This window comes from Typha latifolia, chromosome 1 (genome assembly GCF_019914945.1).
Source record: "Typha latifolia isolate L0001 chromosome 1, TyphaL0001v2, whole genome shotgun sequence".
Lineage (NCBI taxonomy): Eukaryota > Viridiplantae > Streptophyta > Magnoliopsida > Poales > Typhaceae > Typha > Typha latifolia.
In genome coordinates this window covers 14,022,257-14,046,410 of record NC_133086.1, presented here as the reverse complement: position 1 = coordinate 14,046,410, position 24,154 = coordinate 14,022,257, and the positions used below count along the sequence as shown (strand labels likewise).

General features: G+C 36.8%; 2 protein-coding genes across 3 annotated transcripts in view; both read left to right on the top strand.

Annotated features, from left to right (window-relative positions):
- The window catches only part of LOC140793721 (uncharacterized), a 30,346-nt gene extending 25,946 nt beyond the window's left edge, over positions 1-4,400 (top strand). For both annotated transcript variants that reach the window (XM_073145401.1, XM_073145396.1), the window contains exon 5: positions 4,035-4,400. In XM_073145401.1, coding sequence (XP_073001502.1) covers positions 4,035-4,046 — 12 coding nt within the window. In that variant the 3' untranslated portion in view covers positions 4,047-4,400. The remainder of the gene's footprint in view (positions 1-4,034) is intronic.
- Positions 4,401-17,276: 12,876 nt separating this feature from the next.
- LOC140802535 (tryptophan aminotransferase-related protein 2) lies at positions 17,277-20,191 on the top strand. Its single transcript, XM_073158068.1, has 5 exons — positions 17,277-17,403; positions 17,881-18,184; positions 19,118-19,395; positions 19,479-19,780; positions 19,871-20,191. The coding sequence occupies exons 1-5, from the start codon at positions 17,312-17,314 to the stop codon at positions 20,077-20,079; spliced, it is 1,185 nt and encodes a 394-aa protein (XP_073014169.1). The 5' UTR covers positions 17,277-17,311; the 3' UTR covers positions 20,080-20,191.
- Positions 20,192-24,154: the final 3,963 nt, after the last annotated feature.

Genomic DNA, 24,154 nt, shown 5'->3' with positions numbered 1-24,154 from the left:
GGGTTAAGATTTACTCTTATGAAGATAAAGACAATCCAACGGTTAATGTAAAAAAGATAAGGGCGAAAATAATAACTGGCTAAACTTAGATTCATTCAATTCAATTCCATTCCATAATTATCAATACATGTCCACTCCTATTTATAGGAGTAAAAATCCATAGCGGATCGGATCCACATACGGATTATCCGATTTATTTGAAATTCAAACAACAAGATAAACCTAGCTAACCAACTAAATCAGCCTTCTTTATCTTTCTCAGATTAATCATTTGTTTCACCATAGATAGATTTCGAATCTAGAAAAGTCGTGAATACCAAAGTTGTAGATCTAGAGGTTGGCAATCTTATCCAGCTAGTTTGATATTATTCGGATGTTTATAGAATATTCTACGAATATTTTTCCGAAACTACACAGAGCTGGATTTAACTAATTAAATAAAATTCCAACCTTCTAATTAAACCAAATAAGCAAATAAGATAACTAGACTCAATTTATTGAGCCCAATCTCTCATTGATATGATCCGATCTGACTCGGTTCGCATCACTTGAGCCCGATATTCATAAACAAACTCTTTGCGATAAAGAAGTGAGTTATGATTCAATTAAATAATTTTATTATTATTTGTTTCAAGTTTTAACTTTCAATATAATCAGTATGCAATAAGCCAATAATATATTTCTGATTTCGGATGGAGAGATATAGATTGAGAGCTGGGCAATTCAGTACTGCTAAAGTTGCTGCAACTGTATCTTATAACACTCCAGTTGAATAGTGGTCTATCTATGGATGGGAGGAGGTACCAAATTTGACGCCAATAGCAAAGAAAATTTTAAGTCAAATTATGTTTTCATCACAATGTGAAAGAAATTGGACTATTTTTCCTTAATCCACACAAAAATACGCAACCGATTGATAATGGAAAGATTGGAGAAGTTAATTTTTTGTCATTATAATATGAGATTGAAGGAGATAAATTTAAGAAGAAAGGTAGAAAATGAACAACTGATTGATTTAAATCATGTTTTTGATGAAGAAGACCCTTTGACTCCATGGATCAAAGAAATAGAGGATAGATTATTAAATGACAGAGATAACCCATAGTTAAATGAGATATTGGGAGAGACTATGACGAGGGTAGAGGCTAGTACGAGTCGTTCAGTAGCGAGAGATAGTATACCTATTAGTACTAGTCATAGTCTTGATAATACATATGGTGGTGAGATCGTTTCATTTACATTTGTTGAGGAAAGTCAAGGAGGCATAAGGATTGAAGACAGAGAAATTGAGGATGTATATATATATCAGCGACGTCGTCATGAGAATGTTGCTTCCTATAATTATGGTACATCGAGTATTTATTATTTGAAGCCATCACAAGATCCATATGCTAGTTATTATCATTAGTATCTTCAGTATTCTCAGGCACAAGATTCAAATGCTGGTTATTATCCTCTTTAGATGCAAGTCACACAACAAGATCCATACAATATGACTAGTATAATAGAATCACTTTTTGAAGCATCAAGTCCTAGACATCAATATTTACAAACTTATGGTGATTATGATGATGAAGATTATAGAAATTTACGAGAATCAGCTCAATATTCATCAAAGTTTTAAATTTTGAGTAAGTTAATACATTTTTTTAGTTTTTAGACTTTATATGTGAGTAATTTATGTTTTCTTATTTTTCTGTCATTATATTTTGAATTTATATAATTAAAAAATAGTCCAATCCGATACGAACGGCCGATACGACCGATATGTATTATTTTTCTAGACGGCCGATACCGATCCAGATCCCGATACTAGGAACCTTGGTTTTTTCTCATTGTTTATATTTATTAATTTGCTAAATGAACCTATGTCTCGCAATTAGCACTCAGTTTGTTAGCTCTAGGTCACGAAATGCCTAAAAAGTGGTGCATGCACCCACATATGCACAAATGTTCTTTTGACCATGCGGCATATACAATATTAGGATAACACCTAGTCATAGTCAAGCTAGACAATGTGGCAATGCACAAGCCTTCATATTCTCACACATTTTTTAGGTAGACAAGTTAAGCATGCAAATTTCTACCTAGTTACTTTTGCTCTCGGGTGTCTAATTATAGATGTTTTGATATCTAGCTAGTTTTAAATCTTTTGACTGATACAACAATGATTCCACGTTAGAAGGTTGAGAATGTGACTACCCTAGTCCCCTCACCGGTGACTTTTGGTTTAACCATAAATTCCCACCATCTCTCATTTTTGTCTCTAAACTGAATCTTAGTGGTCGAGACATTTGATTTGCAACTTGTTAGTTGAGAGTTCGAGTTCTCGCTGAAAAATATATGATTTAGATGAGATGTCATAAGTTCTCATCTTTCGAAAAGGGATATGATACTAATTTTAATTTTCCTTGTTCTTGTTGGATGTTTACCTTGACTTGTTTTTCAATTATTTTATTAATAGACAATACATGCACTTGCATTTGCAGCTTCAATTGCTTGAGCTATCTACTGGCTTGACCACCTTCATAGTGTAGTAGTTTTAACATTGATCACCGGTTTAGATGTTGACTTTGTGTGTCATATATTTATGGGAAATTTGTATCTAACACCCTGTCTTTTAGCTAAATTTGCATTTACACCCTACATTTTTACTATTTGCAAATTGAGTCCTATGATTCAGGGAATATGTGCAAAAAATACCTTGGGTTAGATTTGAACGAACGCCATGAGAATATTCCATTAGTTAAAGATATTTTATTTCTAAAATACTTGAAATGCCCTTAAGTTGACCGTTGGAGTCCTCGAGTCTCACCCGTGCCCCTAAGGTTGATCCCTAATCTTGGCGGAGCTGTCGCCAAGGGATCCTCGCCCCTCGTCGGCGTCCTTAGGTCTCACCGACGCCCTTGACCCTAGGCCACGTCCCTGAGGTTGACCCTCGTTCCCGGCGGAGCTGCCGCCAAGGGAGAGTAGTCGGCGGAGTCCCCGATCTCGGTGACGTAGCCGAGATCTTGTGCTTGATCGAGCATTCGACGTCCTCGATGGGGGATCTTGCGCTTAGGCCATACCTCACTATCCAACACCTCGACCACCACATTGCTCCCTGCCATCACGTCGAGGACGCCAGATCCCGGCAAGAGGTTGGGATGATGAGGAGGGAGGAGGGTTGGGTTTAGTTGGTTAATTGGTTTGGGTTAGGTTGGGTTTAGTTGGTTAATTGGTTTGGGTTAGGTTGGGTTTAGTTGGTTAGTGGGTTGGGTTAGGTGTTAGTTGGTTAGTTAGTTTGGGTTGGGTTTAGTGGGTTGGGTTGGGTGTTAGTTGGTTAGTTGGTTTGGGTTGGGTTTAGTTGGTCAGGTTTAGTTGGGTTTAGTTGAAAATATTTTTGTAATCTTCTTAATATAGTTAACTTAATCCAAATGTTGGGTTAAATTTAGATAACAGATCTAACGGCAGGGTGTTTTTTGTACATATTCCCTGTATTTATTTAAGAATGCGTCAGTTCTGCTAGCTGCATCATGTACGTGAACTTTTGTCACACGCTTGATGGAAACTTATAGATGTGGTAGATTTCAGATCACACAAATGGTTTTGAAGGCTGTCTTGATAAAGTTGTTAATATCCTGCATTATACTACACCTACTTCTGGTGAAGATATCCATACCCTGCATCATCAGCGAAGTCTTAGTCTCAAGAGTTTATCCAGAATGAATGCAGAACAGATATCAACCACTTCCTATTGTGATTTACATTTGTGGAAATAGAATTCCGTGGTTGTAACAATTAGAGAGGAATGTGTCCACTCTTTTAACTGCTAGTTTGCATGGCAATATGGAAGATGATCATCTCTGTTAATATCTGTCATGAATCAAATCCCGTTTTATTTATAGTTCACCACAGGACGTGCTAGATATGAATTTAAGTTAACTGTAAAATATCAGATGTTATTGGTCTTTTACAACGAATCTGCTATTCTGCTGACAAAATTTCCTGTGGTTTTGGTTCTAATTCCAACTCCTGTTATTTTCTGTGTGCAGGGCACTAAATGATTGGTCCACTAAGCATCATGCTGAAGAGGTATATATGATGAGACATCAAATAGAAGAACTGACCAAGTACCTCAAGTCAGCTAAGAATGGCCTTCCATTTTCTTGCTCGTCTTTACAAGGAATGCACGTGTCGTCATTAGATCGGTAACTGATTATGATATACGAGTAATGGTATCTATACAATCCGGCATCAGTATTGCCCTTCACAGCTTATTATGATGTATGTATATTTGGCAACTCATTTCTTACTGAACCTCTATCTGCTTTCAGATGTAAAAATCTTTGTAACAATCTTCTGCTATTTGCTCAAAGTCATGGCAGTACATGCTAATACTAAACTCTAGGATTTGGTTATGCTTGATTTTCCAAATGAATGCTGGATCATGTTGTGTAAAGGTATTTCAATTCATATTAGATTCAAGTTTGTTTGGTTGATAAGAAGCAGAGAAAAGGAAGTAATGAGAATTTTTAGCAAAATAAGTAATCATGGATTTTAGTTTTTTTTTTAAATGTTTGCTAAAAATGAGTAATGATTATAATTAATAATTATATATAGTATATAAAAATGTGGGAAGAGTGATTGAAGTAAAGCAAGAAAAGTTGAATAATTTTAAGAAAGTGGAGAAATCATTTCCACTCTATTTTTGTATCTGAACACTAAATCGTTAAGACTTTTCACAATTTGTCACTTTCATCAGAGTTTTGACCAAAATAGCATTGTTTTCAAATGAATTTATTAAAACGGACTATTGCCTAAACTTATTGCCAAAATGGATTACTGTCTAAACTTATTACCAAAAAGGGTTAAATTAATTGTAGATCTACTTAAAATGCTAAATTGTTTAATGTTTTATTTTTGAAGAAAAATGCTGATTAGATAGGCACTTTTCTTAAAAAGAGATGCTAAACAGTTTGACATTTCTTTTATGCACTTTCAGATAACGATTACTAATGTGATTGTAGTTGAGCTTAAATAAAATGCTAAACTTGTCGGCATTTTATTTGCCTATAAAGCACTTGTGTCATTACTATCAAATTTGTTAATCTCATATGTGACAAACTTTATATCCAATTGACGGTGGTCTTTATTCAAGAAAAGATTGAGGCAAGTATGTGGACTCTTATATTTAGTAATTTTTCACATTCTATGTCTCTTACATAACACTTCTCGTAAGCTCCATTGACATACATATTCTTGTTTATACTTAGCATATAAAATATTAGATTTGGAAGCGTTAACTTTGAATAAATCATGCATGCTAATTACATTTCTCTTTAGATATATTTGTATTTCTTCTTTGTTAATAAATAGCATTCCAACACACAAATCATACCAGTATACCTCGAAGGAGTAGATAGGCCGATAAGTGGATTAATAACATCAACACTTTGTGTTAAATCTACATTGTAGAATTGCAGCATTGGGTCAAAACTATTAGTTAGATTGATTGCAGTTCCATCAAACTCATCATCAATTGAATCACTTTTTAACAATGCATCAATATTTTCTTCATTGAATGTTTCAAATAGTTCACTATCCTGTAGTAATATTGTATAATACATGGTCACTAATTGTTCATCTTCAATAATACATGCAACAACTGTGTCAAGACACTTACAAGTGAAGTCAGTCAGACAAGTCTCATTCCAAACTGAGTTCTTCATCGGCTACTACAACGAGCACATCAAATGTGCCATTTCTATCGATTTAGATGATGAATCTTATGAACCAGAAAGGGAGTTCTAGTTTTAGTTTGTGCATGAACAATTTGATGCTATCCAAAATCAAGGTGGCTTAAAAATTCAGATTATAAGAGTGGCTATTAGTGTGGTAGATATTAGGGCAAATTAAGAAAGCATTCAAGCTGAACAAGCTCAACAAAGTTCCATCTATGTGATCTTTGCCAATTTGGGACAAAAGGGGGAGAGGTGATAGGCTTACTAAGTTTAGGGGGGTGTCTATGGGGAACTCAATGGGTTTTAAGAGTTTGGTTTAGTTTTCATTTGTTTATTTGTTTTAGTTCTGATTGTTTACTTGGTTACTACTACTTGAACTTTTAAAAATCATTGTGGTTTAATTACTTATCTCTCTATATCTACTTATCCTTTTATCACATGATTTTCTATTAGGATTTGACTTGTTCCATTTCTTGTTTTAATTTCTAAGTTCCCATAGAAAATAAAGTTTCTAGCAGGTGCGTTGAAATGCTAGGAAAGGCCGTTTGAATGCACCGTTCGAACACAAATACAGCGGCTTATTAGGACCGTTTTGTTTCCAATGTCGGCCCTATTGTATTTACTACTTTTGAGTCTATAAATGGGATGTCAACCTCATGTCTTTTGCATATTTTTTAGTGTCTTTTGTTTCCTTCAAGAGCTTCTTACAAAGCAACCTTGGGATTGCAATATTAGTGTCATCGCAACACTAGTTATGGATTTTCTCCGCACATGCTCTCAATGCCCTCAAAACTCATGGGCCAAAACTCAAATGAGGCTTACTTTCAAAATGTAACGCCCCACAAGACCTTTGAACCCCTCGAGTTACAGTATTGCGGATGCTCATACTTAATAGTATACGAGAACTATTGAGAAGCATTAAGTGAGCTAGCTTCACAACTGAATTCATGTTAAATTAGCCTTCCTTATCCTTCTCAAAATGATTCCTCATTCTACCATAGATAGAGTCCGAATCTAAAGAAACCTTGAATACGAAAGTTGTAGATCAGGACGTCTTCGATCTTCTTCAAGTGCTTTCATAATATTTGGTCATCTGTAGAATATCCTTCAAATATTTTCCCAAAACTGCGCATAGCTAAATTAGTTAACTAACAAATTCTAACCTAATAAGACTCTAATTAAAGCAAATAAACACATAAGATAACTAGACTCAATCCATTGAACCTAATCTTCCCTTGATATGATCTGATATGATCCGGTTCGCATCAAGCTCTTTGGCTTTGAGGAGAGCGAGCTTAACTACAAACGCCTCTACTTGGAGAGAAGAAGAGAGGAGATAGGGGTGACAAGCCTTCTGTAACATCCACACAAAAAAATTGGGCACGCACATGCACTGAGCTTAGGGGGCGCACGTGCGCCTCTTTCCTCCCTTCCCCCTATCTCTTTTCTTCTTTTCTAGCTCTCCTTCCTTTTCTTTTCTTTTTCTTTCCTTCTCCCTATCCATAGCTCATTTTCCCTTTTCTTTCTTCTTGCCAGAATCGCCAACCCCGTGGATTGAAGCACTAAAGCTCCTTTATTCTCCAGGTAAGTTTGATTTACAATTAGTTAATTAATTTTGCATTTTTCCTCTAGTGTGCCCTCCTCTCGGTCTCATCGTGATCCAGCCGGCTCTCGACTTCGTGCCTTGCCGTACTAGTTCGGTTGTATCACTCGCCACCAAACACGTGCCCCTTATGTGGATAGAACTCACATGATCTACTAGTCAATATTTCAATACAAAATTTAGAGAAAAAACTCACATTTCTATAAATAATACAGACAAAGAAGCCCATAATACTAAAACCACAATAATACATATCCACAACAAAAATAAGACAAAGCTCACGCAAGAGCTACAAGCCATTTAGCTTAATTTACATATATAAAATAAAAATAAGAGCTAGAAGACTCAAAGTTAGTTTCATCAAATCCTCCACGGGCCCGGAGTTTATCTACTAATATGAAAATAATTCACCAAACGGTGGTGAGTATAAAACCCAGCAAGTATTCACTACTATAGTCTAAAAGTAGTGCGATGAAAGATGAAACAATAAGTAAATATGAATATAAGCATTATGATCAAATAGAATGCATCAGTACCACATACTCATCATGCTCATCCAATGTGCACATGCATTAGCAATCGATAACCTACCACATATCATCCAGACTATCAAGTCTTCAAACTCGAGCTCACACCGAGCTCTACCTAGAGGCCATGTCAATGTTACACCACATAACATGCATCCTCTCAGACTACCAAGTATGTAACTTATACTCTTGCAGAGCTACGCCCATAGGACACATCGTTATCTCACACCTGACCACATGCATACCCCCAAGGAAGGGTAGATCCTAGTGCCAATCCATCACTCGGCAAATAGCATGACCAATTATTTATCACCGTAGACTATGGACTTTAGTTGTAAGCCCATCACATAGGTTAGTATCGCACATTGATACTACCATCCGAGCCTTCGGCTCCACATCATCGCACCATTGTGCGGAAATCATGAGTCGTCGTTCACGGACGCCCTACCCTACGTCATCAGGTACCACTAGGTCTATATCATCTTACCCTTTTCTCTCTATCTTAAACACCCTAAAGGGTATGACTCTCATCGATCGATAGTAAATCGCTCATCACCTATCGCTTGGCAAAATGGCTACTTGATTGTTTGTTATTAATAGATTGAGACCTCAAGCGTGAGCTCTAATATATATATAAGTATAATAGTATCCCTCGCCTCTAACCCTGGTTGGGGAGGTGTCAGGTACAATCGAGACATAGTAGTCGCCCCCTTTATGGTCGTGTACGTGCACGCAAGTGGCATGATATTATATAACACAACAAGCATAATATAACACCCATCATTATCATATTTTGCATGCTAACACACATATTCATACTTAATAAGTATGCGCAGAAATCATGATATGCAAAATCTTATTGAACAGTCAAATAAAATTAGCATGCATGACGTGCAAAAATAATGGTAAGGAAAACGTGTGCATATGCATGCTATGAATGTGATGATGTCATAAGATAAGTTATTTCATTCTCTACACTACTCTTAGATTATAGAAGTTTCACTTGCTTGAACTGTTTTTATGATACTAGCTGACATTGCTCCATGGGATCATCCTCGGAGGCCAACCATTATTCACCGATTGGAACGTCTCCAACGACCTCTACGGTCAACTCAAATCTAATCAAGATGTTTGCAGATTTGATGGAGACACAACGAGCCATGCAAGCATCAATGAAAGACATGACTCATGTCCTCTTAGGCACATCGAGGGGTACAACGACGATTGAGTTCCCTACTCGAGCCCGGGCTGCACCACACCACGATGACAATGACGAATGGGCAGATTATGAAGAACCAGCGACCCCTTGATATCGTATTAGGGATGGTGGATTAAACCCAAGGGAAAGAAGGCCCAATCGACATGAAAAAGAAGAACGTAGAGTCTGTGCGAGGGATCGTTCGCCTCAACTTCCCATAATTTAATGGAGGCGATCCACTTGATTAGGTCTATTGAGCAGAATAATTTTTTGAGTACCAACGAACACCTAATGCACAAAAGGTGTTATTGGCATCATTCCACCTCGAAGAGACCACCATCCATTGGTACCAAGCGATGAATCAAACTCAGCCCTAATGAACATGGGAAGAATTCGTCGATGCCATTTGCATTTGTTTTGGACCTTCCAATTTGCACTAGATGACGTGGATGCAGATGATGTTGCTAAACTAGAGAATGAGATTTTAGATGAAGGGATTACTGTCCAAAGACCTCTGAAAAGCAGCTTGGAAGTCCAAGCCGAAATATCATTCCTTGCTTATGTCGGATCCACCGCAACAACTACTCTCTGGGTTGATGGCACCGTTAAGGGCTATGTTGTGCGGATACTCATCAACATTGGAAGCACCCAAAACTTTGTGGATGAGAGACTAGTCCAGAGGATAGGCTTGACACCGGAGCCAATCTTAGGCTTTGGCGTGATGATTGGAGACGGCACGACCCTTCGAGCAAATAGCGTGTGTCAACGGGTATCCTTATAGGTCCAAGAACATGCCTTGGAATTGGACCTTTGCCCATTGGCTCTTCACGGAGTGGATGTCATGATAGGTACTCAATGGCTCTATGGCTTGGGTCCCATTACATTTGACTTCAAGGATATGTGGCTCGAATTCAAGTTTAAAGGGAAACATGTGTGGTGGAATGGGATTTAGCAAGGTACGAGCGCCAATTTACAATCGATGGTTGGGCTGCCTCAAATTGGGTATCATGAAGACTTATTACAGATGATTGGGATGTCAAAACCTCCTTAGGTTGAGGAAGACACTGGACTTGCCTCGATCACCAACATCTCTACTCGAGACCATGGTAAGCACGACATTACAGCGGGTCAAGTCGAATTCATGTCAAATCGGGTTGGCCAACTTAGCCCCTCTTTTGAGTTCAGAACCTCCCAATAAATCAAAGCTTATGGGATCTTTGTAACAACCCAACCTTTAAAAAAAATTTCCATGGCATGATGTGGCCAGCCACAATGTGACCAGCCTTGTGCCATGGTCGGGTGGCGCGGGCTAAGGGTGCCACGCACCCCCAGCCGCTGGCCCAGCCAACCAGGCCAGGCCAGCTAGCTCCTGTGGGCCCGTCGGCGCCGCAGCCACAGTGCCGACGTCCCTACCACCTTCTCTCTCTCTCTTTTTAAATCTCTCTCTCGGTCACCCTCTCACTCTACTCTCTCTCACACTCTTGTTCTCTCCTCATTGCCAGCACTAGCCCGCCGCCACCTAACCTGGAACCGCCAACGCCGGTGAGCTCTCTCTCCTCTTTCTTCTTCTCTATTATTTTCTCTCTCTCTCTCTTCCTCCTTAGCTCGGGTTCGCCAAAGCCGAGCCGCCAGCGAGAGGCCGGTCGCTAGCTGGCCAACAGCGGCCGGCACCCTCCCTGCCGGCTCGGGTCCGCGCCTTCCTTCCTTCTTCTCTTCCTCTTTCTTCTTTCCTCTTCCTTTCTTCTTCTTCTTCCTTAGCTTCTTCTCCTTTTTCTACACAGTGCTGGGCCGAGCCCAGCACTGTAGCAGGCAGTGCTGGACCGAGCCCAGCACTGGTGACACCACCAGTGTTTTATTTATTTATTTATTTTATTCTGTTTTATTTTATTTATGTTATTTATTTAGATATTTCTTTCTTAATTAGTGCAAATATATTATTTAAACAATAATTATTTTAATAGTAATATATATTCTTCAATATAATTATTAGTAATTATAATTTGTATAATTAATGATTAATTAGGTATAAATATAGGTAATACTTCCGACTATGGTAGAATATCTGGTGAATATTTTCCCTCAGTTGTGCGGAGTACTTTCCTGCAACCAATCCAGATCGGGAAGAAGACGTCGGGCTATAACATACAATCTACGCATATTTTCATAAATATATCAAAGACTTTTAGATTACTTGTGCTTATATTGCGCATAACCTACAGATTCTTTTAGAGTACTTGAATCAAAGAAGAATAAGACGAGGAAGATAAACATTGAACAAGATGGGAAAGAAGTTGAATTAAGAAAATATCTTCCAAGATTGTCAAATAAAGACCCTTTTAGAGGAAAAAACAATACAAGAAGATGGAAAAAGAATAAGAGGAAGAAGATGGAAGAAGGAAGAGAGGGAAAGGAGTAGGTATTTAGAAAATTATGCTAAGAAGAAGGAAATAGATTATTTGGGTATTACTAGGACATGATAGTCTTTGTTTAGTTTGTTAAAGCTAAATTAGTAAAAAAGAAAAGTAATTTGACAGAAATTAGTTCTTCTATTTTAGGACATGTCAATCCTTTTTTCTAAGGCTAAATAAGTAAAATAAGTTCAAAAGTGTTGAAAACTGAGAAACTCAAATATGTTAATTTAAAAATTAGGAGGCTTTTCATGCCAATCGCTTCTTCAACCCTCGATAATCATGAACTCTGTTCTGGCTCTCCTAGTAAATGTTAATTAATCAGAGCATAACCACATATTCCTTCTTTAAAATAATAAAAAAGAGCATAAAATTAATTGAAAAAATAATATATATTCTGTGAAGAACAAGAGGGAAAGCTGCTTTACCTTCCATTAAATCGCATGTGCCCTTAGGGGTGAAAATGGGTCAGTTCAAGTCTGACCCGATCCTCTACCCGATCTGGATCGGATCGGATACGAATAAAAAAATCTTATCTGATCCGAATTCGGATACGGATACGGATAGGAGTATAGTAAATTATTCGAATCCGAATTCGGATATGGATAGTCTGTTAAGAAAATATTCGGATTCGGATACGGATACAAGTAATATTATCGAATACGGATTCGGATAATAAATATCTATTTACCTGCTATTTAAATACCCAACTCATCTATTACACCCTAGCCCTACCCTCTCAATCTCCCCCAAATCCCTATTGAGCCCGTAGCCACCTCCACCCCCAACTCTAAGGTCTTTCCTCGGCGTCCTCGCCATCACTAATCACTGAATGCCATTACCTCCCCTATCGCGGCGTCACCAACCTCGCCTCCTCCTGTTCCCCTCAGTGAGCTCGACTGTAACAACCTAATAAAAAAAAAAGAATTTTGCATGGCACGTGTGGTCGACCTCGTGCCATAGCTGCTAGCGCGGGCTGGGGGTGCCACCCACCCCCAATTGCTGGCCCGGCCAACCAGGCCGGGCCAGCTAGCTCCAGTGGACCCGCCAACGCTGCAGCCACAGCGTTGACATCCCCACCGCCTCCCTCTTCCCCTTTATAGTTCTCTCTCTCTCTCTCTCAAACTCTTTTTCTCTCTCTCTCCCACTGTTATCGTCGCCGCCGCCGTCCTTGGAAACCACCGCTGCCATCTTCGCAAGCAACGGTGAACCCCTTCCCCTCTCTCTCTCTCTCTCTCTCTCTCTCTCTCTCTCTCTCTCTCTCTCTCTCTCTCTCTCGCTCACACTCGAGCTCAGGCTCGTCGAAGCCGGGCCGCGAGCGAGAGGCCGGCCGCTGACTGGCCAGCAGCGGCCAGTGCCCTCCCCGCCGGCCCAGGTCCGCACTTCCCTCCCCTCCTCTCTTTCTTCTCTTCTTCTCTTCTCTTCTCTTCTTCTTCTTCTTCTTCTTTCTTCTTTCTTCTTCCTTTCTTCTTCTTCTTCCTCTGCTGTTTCTTCTCTTCTTTGTTTTTTGCTACAATGCTAGGCTCGGCCCAGCACTGTAGCAGGCCAGTGTTGGACCAAGCCCAACACTAGTACAATAATCCTTATTTTCATTATTTAATTATTTAGATATTTCTTTCTTAATTAATACAAATAGATTTAGACATTAATTATTGGATAATAAAATATATTCATCAATATGATTATTGTTGATTATAATTAATTAATGATTAATTAGGTTATAAACTATTACGTATAAATATAGGTAATACCAATATTTATTTATTTATTTACTTATATGTCTAGTTTAATAGATAGATTTGCAAATTATAATTATTAGATTTATATTCTAATATTCTTATGATATATATTTTACGTAATTCTATTAATTTATTATATATTATTATTCTACAACAAATAAAATACTAGGCTTATTTAGTTATTTATTTATTATTTTATCGAGTAAAGACTGCATTGTCCCTAATTAATCAAGATAGAGTATGAATTATAAAATTAATTATAATTAGACCAACAATATACTTATAGTTATTTATCCTTTTATTTTATTTTATTTTATAATCTATATATTTAGAAATATTCTTATATAAAAGAAAACAAACCTCTTCTCCTTATACTATAATTAGCATTTTATGATAATAGTATAATTATAGTATTTGAATCATTTCTATAATATAAATCTAGTTATGTAATAAAAAATAAAAAGAAGTAATTCTAAACCTAATAAACTTTTATATTTTAATTGAATTAATTCTAATTAAATAAACGGCTAACATCATACTACTTAAATATTTTTAGATCTCGAACCCCATATTTGAGGTTTGGCGGATATGAGGGATGTGTGGTTTGTGTCTTCTGATCAAGTGTGAGTAGTATTATCCCCTAGACGCCTTTCTTAAATTAGGTTATAGTATATATTATGTACATGCATGTTTTGACCTCCAGCATGATTATATAACTTTATCTAGAGATGATTATAGTCAAGCATATTTTTATCATGCATAAAATTAGGCTGATCTTGGATATGAGTATGGTGATGATAAATAGAGATGATTATACTGTTATGACTTTATGTTGGAGTGATTTCTAGTATGAGTGTGCATGTGATAGACTAGCAAGAGTATGCATGTGTTAGATACATGGTTGGAGTCTATATTGCATCATTTTTTCTGTTGATTCATATTCCACATAAATTTTTGTTATGCATTGACTCATTATCGTAATGGATATATGCATGAGATTTGGCATTTAGAAGGAAAGCATGAAATGTAATTGATAGGATAATTGATAAAAATCGTGAGGATACCCGAGTAGGCGCCAGGGTTAGGGGTGCCTGGAGTAATGATTATGGTCGTTGATATGCGATATCTCGTGGCCTATGTCTGAGGTTAGTTGAGTCTGTGCACATAGACAATCGGACACATGTCGTTCGCTATGGCATATGTGGCGAGTTATCCTCACGAGGTTTCTATCGACTATGTGGGTACCCGGTCTGGATGGATGTTGATACCCTAGTGGGTGGCGGGGTATGATTATATTTGAGATACTCTTGCGGGACACGAAGTATGCTCTGAGCCTTCGGACATAATGTTGAGACCGGGTACCAGGTGTTGACTGTGCATAGTGGTCTAGTATGATGATATTATACTGAGATATTGGTGATGATTGTGATATTGAGAAATGCATATGATTTCATTATTATCTGGTTACCTGATTATCGAGTGATCAATATGCATCATATATGGTTGTATTTGATATCATAGTATGGTCATGGTCGGCATGCATCGTGTGTCATATTTGAGAGAGAGTTGTGATGATAGTATAATATGGAGATCTGTTTACTCATTGTCGAGGATTATATACTTCTTATCAGTTACGACATACTATCTACTTTTCATTTATATATTATTGAGGATATATTCATATACTCATTCATGACATGATGCTCTTGCTAATTCATATTATCTAGTACATGATTTACTCTCTATTTGACATCACTAATTTAGGGTAAGATCTATTCACTTAGCATTTTGCTCATTACTCTCTTTATTTCTTTCTTTTTAACCCTCACAGATATTATGGTACGTGATATCGCTTTGAGATACCTTGATGAGATATTTTAGACCAAAGATGAGGTAAGTTATAAATGCGAGACGGTATAGATGATAGTTTATATAGAAATTGAGTTGTACCAGTATTTGATATTTGTACCCTTTTATATTAGACGACAATCTATATGATATAGGTTGAATCATGGTGTACTCTTGTATTAGTTGTTTTACTTGTATCTTGATGGTTTGTTGTGGCTTGTGTGGGTCATGCTAGATTATGCAGTGGTTTAATGTATATTATTGTGGATGACGACATTCATATGTTAACAGGTTTATTTGATTAATAGTATGATTTATTTAGTGATGAATTATGTGATCATAGATAGGTTAGCAGGTTTTATTTGATGATGTCATGATTATATGTGTACAAGAGAGTATCTGTGCATGACGGGCCCAGCTTGACTTGTTGCGTGCGCTGCGCGTGCCGTGTGGGCGCATGGGTGTGCACATGCCCGTGCCGAGCGGAGGCGTTACATCGACGGCTTGCCCACCTAAGCTCTCCTGCCATCACCATTTTGTCGCTTCACTAAGCTTATCCTCCCTCCTTTAGCTCGTCGTGATCAAGCTCCAGCGCCATCGCCACTTTGTCACCGTCACCAAGCTCCGCCTCCTCCCTCCTCAAGCTTGCTGTGACCAAGCTCCACCGCCGTCACCAAGCTTCACCTCCTCCCTCCTCGAGCTCGTCGTCACCAAGCTTTGCATCCTCCTTCCTCAAGCTCGCCGTCACCAAGCTCTGCCGACATCACCACTTCATCACTATCATTACTATGTTGCCATCGCCAAGCTCCATCACTTCACCAATTTATATGTAATTTGATAGGTAATTTGAGTTAAATTATCTATTTATAGGTACTTTCATTTATAGCCTAGAGTTAAATTATCTATTTTTGCTAGTTAATTAGTATTTGATTTATTTTAATCTTCTTTTTTACTTAATTAGCATTTGGTTTATTTCATTGTTTTGGATTCAATGCAATTATTTGATTCTGAATTTTATTTTGAAAGTAAAATTCTAAGTTTACATTTGATTCTAATTCTTTTTTTTTACTGAACATCTAATTCTTGTTTTAAAAGTAAACTTGTAAGTTTACATTCTTCTTTGTTAATCTATGTGGCTGTTAGATCTTGTGTGTGTTAATTTAATTTTCCCGAAGTTAATGGTAACTTTTGTCTCGACTTTGTATTTGAATATGTGTTAATTTTATTTTTTAAATTAATGTGAATGAAGTGATTGTATGTTGAAGTTAATTGAACTTTGTGTAGTTCTATTTGTATTAATGGTCAATTAAAGTGATTTATTATTTTTTTTATTAATTGTGTCTAAAAGAAAGGATCTGTTTAAGATTCAGTATATATCCGTTTTAGATCTGATCCATATTTGTAAACTATTTAATCTGTATTCGAAAATTATTTGTATTCGTTTAGTTAGAATATAATTTTAATTTATCAAATATTCTTACTCTATTTTCACGCCTACTTGCTCTTCCTCGCCAATGCTTCACTTGGACCGCTTCACCTTCTTTGTTTATTCCTGACGTTTTACGAGATAGAAGTTTTAAAAAGCTGTCACTCTTGAAAGTGGGATACTTCGGTTTTGAGATCGGAGCAATGGCGTGAACGAGGTGGATGTCTCTCTCTATCTCCGACCGAGGACAGTGCATCTCCTTCTTCGCTCTGCTACTGGAGACCGAGTGCGATCCGGGTCTTCGGAAAACTACAATTTTGAGTGCTTTGAGAGCATAAAGCTACAATTTTAAGGGCTTTGACTGGGAACTATGTTTTCCAAGAATGTGTAGATCGGTTCAAAGATTGTTCGCGAAAAGAGTGCTCCTGAGGAGTCGTATGCTCATCTAAACCAATAGAAAGAAGAGGGTCGAGACGCAAGAGAGGAAAGCACTCGAAACTTTAGGAGTGAATCCTGGGGATTACTTCCCTGGTTGATATTGTCGTCGTATTTAGTCGCTCTCTCGGGCATTCATTCCCAATCCACATCACCACCCATTTCGGGAGGTAATTTCTAGCGATGGGTATGGTAAAGAGAGGGAAAGGGAGGAGGAGCGAGGGAAAGGGTGGGACCCATAAATACAAGCCGCATATGGTAGCCCTCCTAAAGTTACATTGAACCTCACGTCCGTTACATTGAACCTCGTCTTGGTTGCCCTCCTCATCGGCCTACATAAAGGCAGAGGATTCGGCGAGTTTAGGATGCAAACGTCGAGTTGTTCACTGGAGGAAGGAGACGAGATGGCAGCGGCGAATGATGACTGTGTCTGTGCCGATCCTACGAACGGCGCCCGAGCTGTTACGAACGCATCCGCGATTATTAACCTCGACCAGTGAGTATTCTCACCGTCTCTAACAGTTCTTCTTCTTTGTTTTATGTTGGATCATTTCACCTCACCGGCGGTGAGAAGTTTTTAGGGTTTTGATCGTTTAGAGGATTTTTTGAGTTCAAGTACTGGGGACCGTTCATTTGATCCCAAACGAATCTGGGATCCGTATCAATATATGGAAACGATCGATCAATCTTTGTCAAATATTCTTCTTGCTTCGTTTGAAATCTATCTTCCATATTTAGAAGAAATTTTCAGTTAGTTATAGACATCCTTCTCCAATTAAATCAAAATTATTTGCACCACTGCCTACATGGCAATCCTTGTTAAAATAGGAATTTAGAGAAAACAAAATGTATATCTATAAGCTGTCTTGAGCATGAAGGACAAATTTTACTTTTACTGATCAAATCAATATGCAAGTTCCTCCTCCTTAACTAACATTTGCATAACGATACATTGATGTGAAAAATTATGCAGTGGTGATCCGACCATGTTCGAGTCGTTTTGGAGGCGGATCGGAGAGAAGGGCACCATTGTCATTCCGGGGTGGCAGACCATGAGCTACTTCTCTGATGCAACCAAATTGTGCTGGTTCCTCGAGCCCGACTTTGCCCACGAGGTGCGACGCCTCCATGGTCTCGTGGGTAATGCGGTAGTCGAGGAACGGCACGTTATTGTCGGCACGGGATCCACTCAGCTATTCCAGGCCGCGCTGTATGCCCTTTCTCCTCCTGATGCCAGTGAACCGATGAGCGTCGTATCCGCTGTGCCATATTATTCAGTAAGTTACATTCTCTCAAATAGGTGTAAGTGGAGTTTTGGACATGTTAGTACTTCAGGAGATGTAGACTTTGAAACTGTAGGGTGAACGTGAAGAAATATTTTCTATAATTGTCAGATGCATATACTTAAATTACTTATCAACTATCATGCCTTCGCCTTAAGTTATTTCCATAATGATGTCTCTAATATCGTTGACACAAGATAATAAGATAAGACTACTGTATGGAGACAGTGGTAGTGGGCTTACTGCTAAGGTATATCCATTGTTTATTAAGTAACCTTGTCTCTTTGTTCCCATTTTTCCACTACTCCCCACTCTATTCATGTGATGGTTAATGGTCTTGGGTAGACAAATTCGGGTTGGAACTTTATTATTTATTAATTATCATTCCATCTATGTAGATCTTAATCTTGATTTGGATAGTCTATCTATTCATCTTTTCCAAATCAAAGAAAGCTACTGACATAGAGCCTGCATGTGTTGATAGTAATATAGACAGCCGTGCTACATGCAGTTTGTTGGATTCATGTGATGTGTCGTTCCATTAATATGCCTCTATTTGTTTACATTCTCTGGAAAGCACTCAATATGCATTCAATACTCTTTTGTGCATTATTTTTTCTTTTATGTTTGGTTCTGCATTCCTTTTGACTTGATTTATGTTTAACCTGACCGACATTTTGGTTCTCAAATAATTAATCAAGTTATTCCACATGCTGAGCAGTTGACATCCAACATTAGAGAATGAATCAAATTGCTTTCCTTTCTTAGTTTCCTGAAGAACTGTAAAGTTCCATACTTTTCGTCTGATTATTGAGAAGTTTGTAGTTTAGTTACGTCCATTAATTGCATATATAGAAGAAAGAGACGATCGATTTAATGTCTCAAGTGAAGATATATAAAAAGTAAGACTAAACGTCTTCATGGCAGTCGTATCCATCGGTGACAGACTACCTCCGGTCAGGTCTTTTCCGGTGGTTCGGTGATGCACATGCCTTCAAGGGCGAGACTTACATCGAGCTGGTCTGTTCGCCAAATAATCCCGACGGCACCATCAAGGAAGCCGTGCTGAAATCTAAATTTGGTAAGACGATCCACGACTTAGCCTACTACTGGCCTCAGTACACCGCCATAGTTGGCACAGCCGACCATGATATCATGCTCTTCACTGTTTCTAAGAGCACGGGCCATGCTGGAACGAGACTTGGGTATGAAATTAACTACGAACACGTATATCTGATGACATTCAGATAAGTTGATCTGTAGTAATATTTGAGTAAAAAATCTACAGGTGGGCTCTAGTGAAGGACAGGGATGTGGCAAAGAAGATGGTCAAGTTTATTGAGCTGAACACTATCGGAGTGTCTAAAGACTCGCAGCTACGAGCAGCCAAGATCCTTAAAGTAGTCTCAGATGGCTATGAGCTCCCGAATCCAGATGGTATGGACAAGCTCTTTGACTTCGGCCGACGTCTCATGGCGGCGCGGTGGGAGAGGTTGCACGAGGCCGTCAAGGCCTCCGGATTCTTTAGCTTGCCCGAGTTCTCTTCTGGGTTCTGTACGTTCTTCAAAGAAAGGACGGCAACGTATCCTGGTAGGTAAATTTTGTGCCAGTTTCTAGCAACGATTTACTTGATCATATATTTACGCATCTGGGCTTTCCATCTTCCATGGTTGTTCACAGCTTTTGCATGGCTCAAATGTGAGAAAGAGGAAATCAGAGATTGCGAGGGCTTCCTGAAGGAACATAATATTCTAACTCGGAGTGGCAAGCATTTTGGCGTAGCATCCAAATTCGTTCGAGTTAGCATGTTGGATAGGGATGAAAACTTTGATCTCTTCGTCAAACGAATATCATCTCTTGGTTCCTCACATTTATCCCAGAAAGTTTGACAGGAATGTTATGAGTGAGCAAAAATCTTTTATTGGTTCGTCATTTTTTATTCTCATGTTGCGTTTATGCACCTTTTCAGACTATAAATTTTAATTCATTTGTGGATAAGCATATCCCATTGTTTTCTTTCCTTAAAAATAATAAATGCCGAGTTATTTGTTACAAAGACATGTAAGAAGCTATAGCTCCGTCCCACCATTATATATATATATATATATGTATACGCTTGATAGTCAATTATTTATATTTGCTTGGGCTGAGTTGACCAAGAGAATGCAAAATTGGTGCAACCAATATTAACTCTAGGTTTTATTTGCTTTGAGTCTCCTAAACTGATTTAGTAATTAAATATTTTTTTATCTTTTTCATATCTAATTAAATTTACTTTTAAGAAAATCAAGACTAAAAAATAAGACTAACTAATTGAGTTCGAAGTTTAATCTTAAACCAAAAGGAGTTTTTTACTATTGTAGATTTCTACGCAAAATATTATATTTAAATAGGAGTCAAATTTATTTACACAAATAGGTGACTTTTACTACACATAAATGCCATTTAGGTATATCAAAGAAGAATCCCTTTGAGAGATTTTAATAAAAATTGCTAATTCAATGAACGAATTTGGAATCCTAGTCTTTTATTGCTTTAGGAATAATGCTCTCTAATAGTTATTCATACTTTTAACCTATGATATTTATTTTAAGAATAACTATTTTTATGTTCACTTATAAAGTAGAATAAGATCGTAATAGTTACTTTTGATGTGATATAAATTAAAGATAAAAAAATAGAAAATATATTTTCCCTTTTATAAAGATTATGAAGATATCATTTGAATTGATATAAAATAATTAAATTGGTAGGGTAGATGAACTACTAAAGCACCATAATCTATGCATATTATATATATCATCCTTCTATATATATACAACTTGTAGGTCGTTGCTAGGTGTGCAAAACTTGAGAGGTCGCCAACTACATATGCAATGCATTATCATAACCATATTATATATATTATTTGTTGTATATTATCATTCTATGTATACAATAGATACATAAATATTATATATGTAAGCAATGAGTACATATTTACATTGTGTACTCAATGTTTGCCATTTGCCATAAACATTGTATTAAAGTACTATATTTTTTTAACATTTATTTTTGGAATGACTATTTATATGACTCAAATAACACTATCTAAATTACTGTATAGCCTTTTAAATCTAGTTTCACATGTTGTACCCATTTTTCCAATGACATGGTTAAGAAATATTAATGCCCGTCTGGACCATTGAAATTATTTTCCCTCTAAACCTAATTTTCACTTACATCAATTTTTCTAAAATATGGTTAAGAAATATTAACATCTATTTTGACTATTAAATTATTATTATTTTTCCTTTAAACCTGATTTCCAAATGTATACGCATTCTTTCAAAGCATAGTTGAGATATTAACGCCCCTTTTGATAGATAAAATTATTATTTTCCTATTTAAACCTGATTTTCACAAGTCGTACCCATTTTTTACTAAAACATTTACGAAGTATTAACATCTGTTATGACCCATTTTGACTTGCTGTACCCATTTTATACCTATTTTGCTTTTTAAACCTGATTTTTTTTACATGTTATACTCATTATTCCTAAAATATAATTAAGAAATATTAATGCTTGTTATGACTATAGAAATTATTTGGTTTTTAAACCTGATTTTCACGTGTTATACCCATTTTCCCTAAAATATGATTAAGAAATATTAATGCCGTTTATGATCAATGAAATTACTATTTTACCCTTTAAATCTATATTTCACAACTTTTCTTCATTTTTCCTAAAACATAATTAAGAAATATTATTGCCCATTTTGACCGTTAAAATTACTATTTTTCTTGGTTTTCACATTTTATACTCATTTTTTCTAAACCGTGGTTATAAATATTACCTTTTTTTTATGATTAGAATTACTATTTTGCTTTTCACATATTACATGTTTTCCCTAAGCTTATGGTTAAAAAGATAATATCAGCCATTTTCTTAGCTAAATTTTCTATTTTACCTTTTAAACCTAATTTTCACACGTTATACCTGTTTTTCCTAAAATATAGTTAGCACATCTATTTTTCCTAAATCAGGAATAAATTTCAGTGAAAAATAAGAGAGATGGGTAGTAGGAAACAGAAAATTGAAAGACAAATTGAGTAGAAACTTTAAGTTTGTGGAATGATATAGGTAGGTGGTATCTAGGAAGAGGAGAGGGAATATCTCAAATAACTTCACTCAAATTAATATTTAAATGATAATTGAAGTTTACCTATGGTATTAGATTTAATCTTGATGAATAGTATTTATAATTTAGAATAAGGCTAATATTAAATTTATTTGCGATTCTCAATTAAGATGTCCTAGTCCAGAATAAGAAACAAAATATTCCTAAACGCTAGTTTAGCAAATTGAAGGATTAGTGTAAAAATCATTCATTCATTGATTTTGTGATACTAATGTTTTCCTAGATTTCCTATCTATGGATACACAAAATTGTTCACAAATAAAGTAATGTATATTCAATTAAATAGCTAACTCAAAACAATAATATTTTATAGAACGGGTACATAGTGCAAAAATAAAATCACGAGGAAGGACTTGGTTAAATCGGAAGTACCTCCACAAATATATATTCTACATCTAAAAGCCAACTCATGTTTATTCTTCTCCACAATTTATGAGATCTAAGTATGACTATAACGTTAGTCATGCTATGAGTATTAACCATAGCAGAAAATAATTTTCTCCTACGTCATAAATGCAACATTAGAGATAACACTAGAGCAAAATATTTCATCCCACATAGTTTTTGCTATTCCATGTAGTCTGGTTCACACATAGAATATGATTGAAATAAGAATAACAATTGCTATTTATTATTACTAAAATAAGATATTTATTCTAAGAATAACTATTCATATGTTCACTAATATTTTAAAATAAGAGTATAATAATTATTTTTACTATAACAATGTTATAATTTTGCGATGCTTTTGTTAATGACATTACTTTATAATGCCATTAATATATTCTTTTAGTAGCATTACACAAAAACTGTTGGCGTAACAGTACTCATAGCTTAATGCTGTAAAATATGTACTTTTATCTACACTTGTTATATAAGGCCGTTAAATATAAATTTTTAGTAACATTAGGGAAATGCTAGTAAACTAAATGATAAAATAATTGGGTGAGCGAAAGGGTGCGGGCTGCATATATCCTTTTAGTGGCGCTAGTCAAAAATTTTTTGGCATATGTATTATTACAACAATACTCATAGCTTAATGCAACAAAAGATACATTTTTATTTACACTTACTATTTAATATCGTTGAATATATATGTTTAATAGAACTAGCGAACTGCCGCCAAAATAAACATTGAGAAAAATTTGCAAGCAAAAAATTGGGCTGAACAAAAATAATAAAATTGGGATGAAGTCCAAAAGAACAAAAGAAAAAGGAAAAGAAAAGAAAAACTTTTTTCGCTAAATCTCTTCTTTCTCCAACCAGCCTAGACCTGATCAAAGGCGCACGCTAAGCCCGGTCCAGGCTTGCCTATGCCCAGCCCAGGCTAAACCCGACCCGGACCTGGTTTGGGCTCTATTGCGCCCGAGCCCGAACTACCCATGGGCGGCATAGGCCAGCCCTTTGCCCGCCTAGCCCGACACGGAAGCTCGCTCGTTTGGCCCGCAACTAGGCCCGCCCATTCTACTACAGTAGCTCGTCATTTTGCTACAGTGAAAAACCAACGAAAATTTTGGTATTGTACCGTTTTACATTTTTTTAAGCACACATTTAAATTTTTTTAATATATTATTTTTTTAAATGGAGGAACATAAATATTTTTTAAAAAATAAACTAGCGGTAAAAAATTTCTAAAAATAGCTAAAAGGTGGGTTGGGACGAATGATTGGTGGGTCGGGCTGGCCTGGCCTAGCCCGGCTAGCCTATTCTCTCATTGGTCGATAGGCGGGACTATTCTAGCTCAACCCGACTCGAGTGATTAGTGGGTCGGGCCGTGAACAA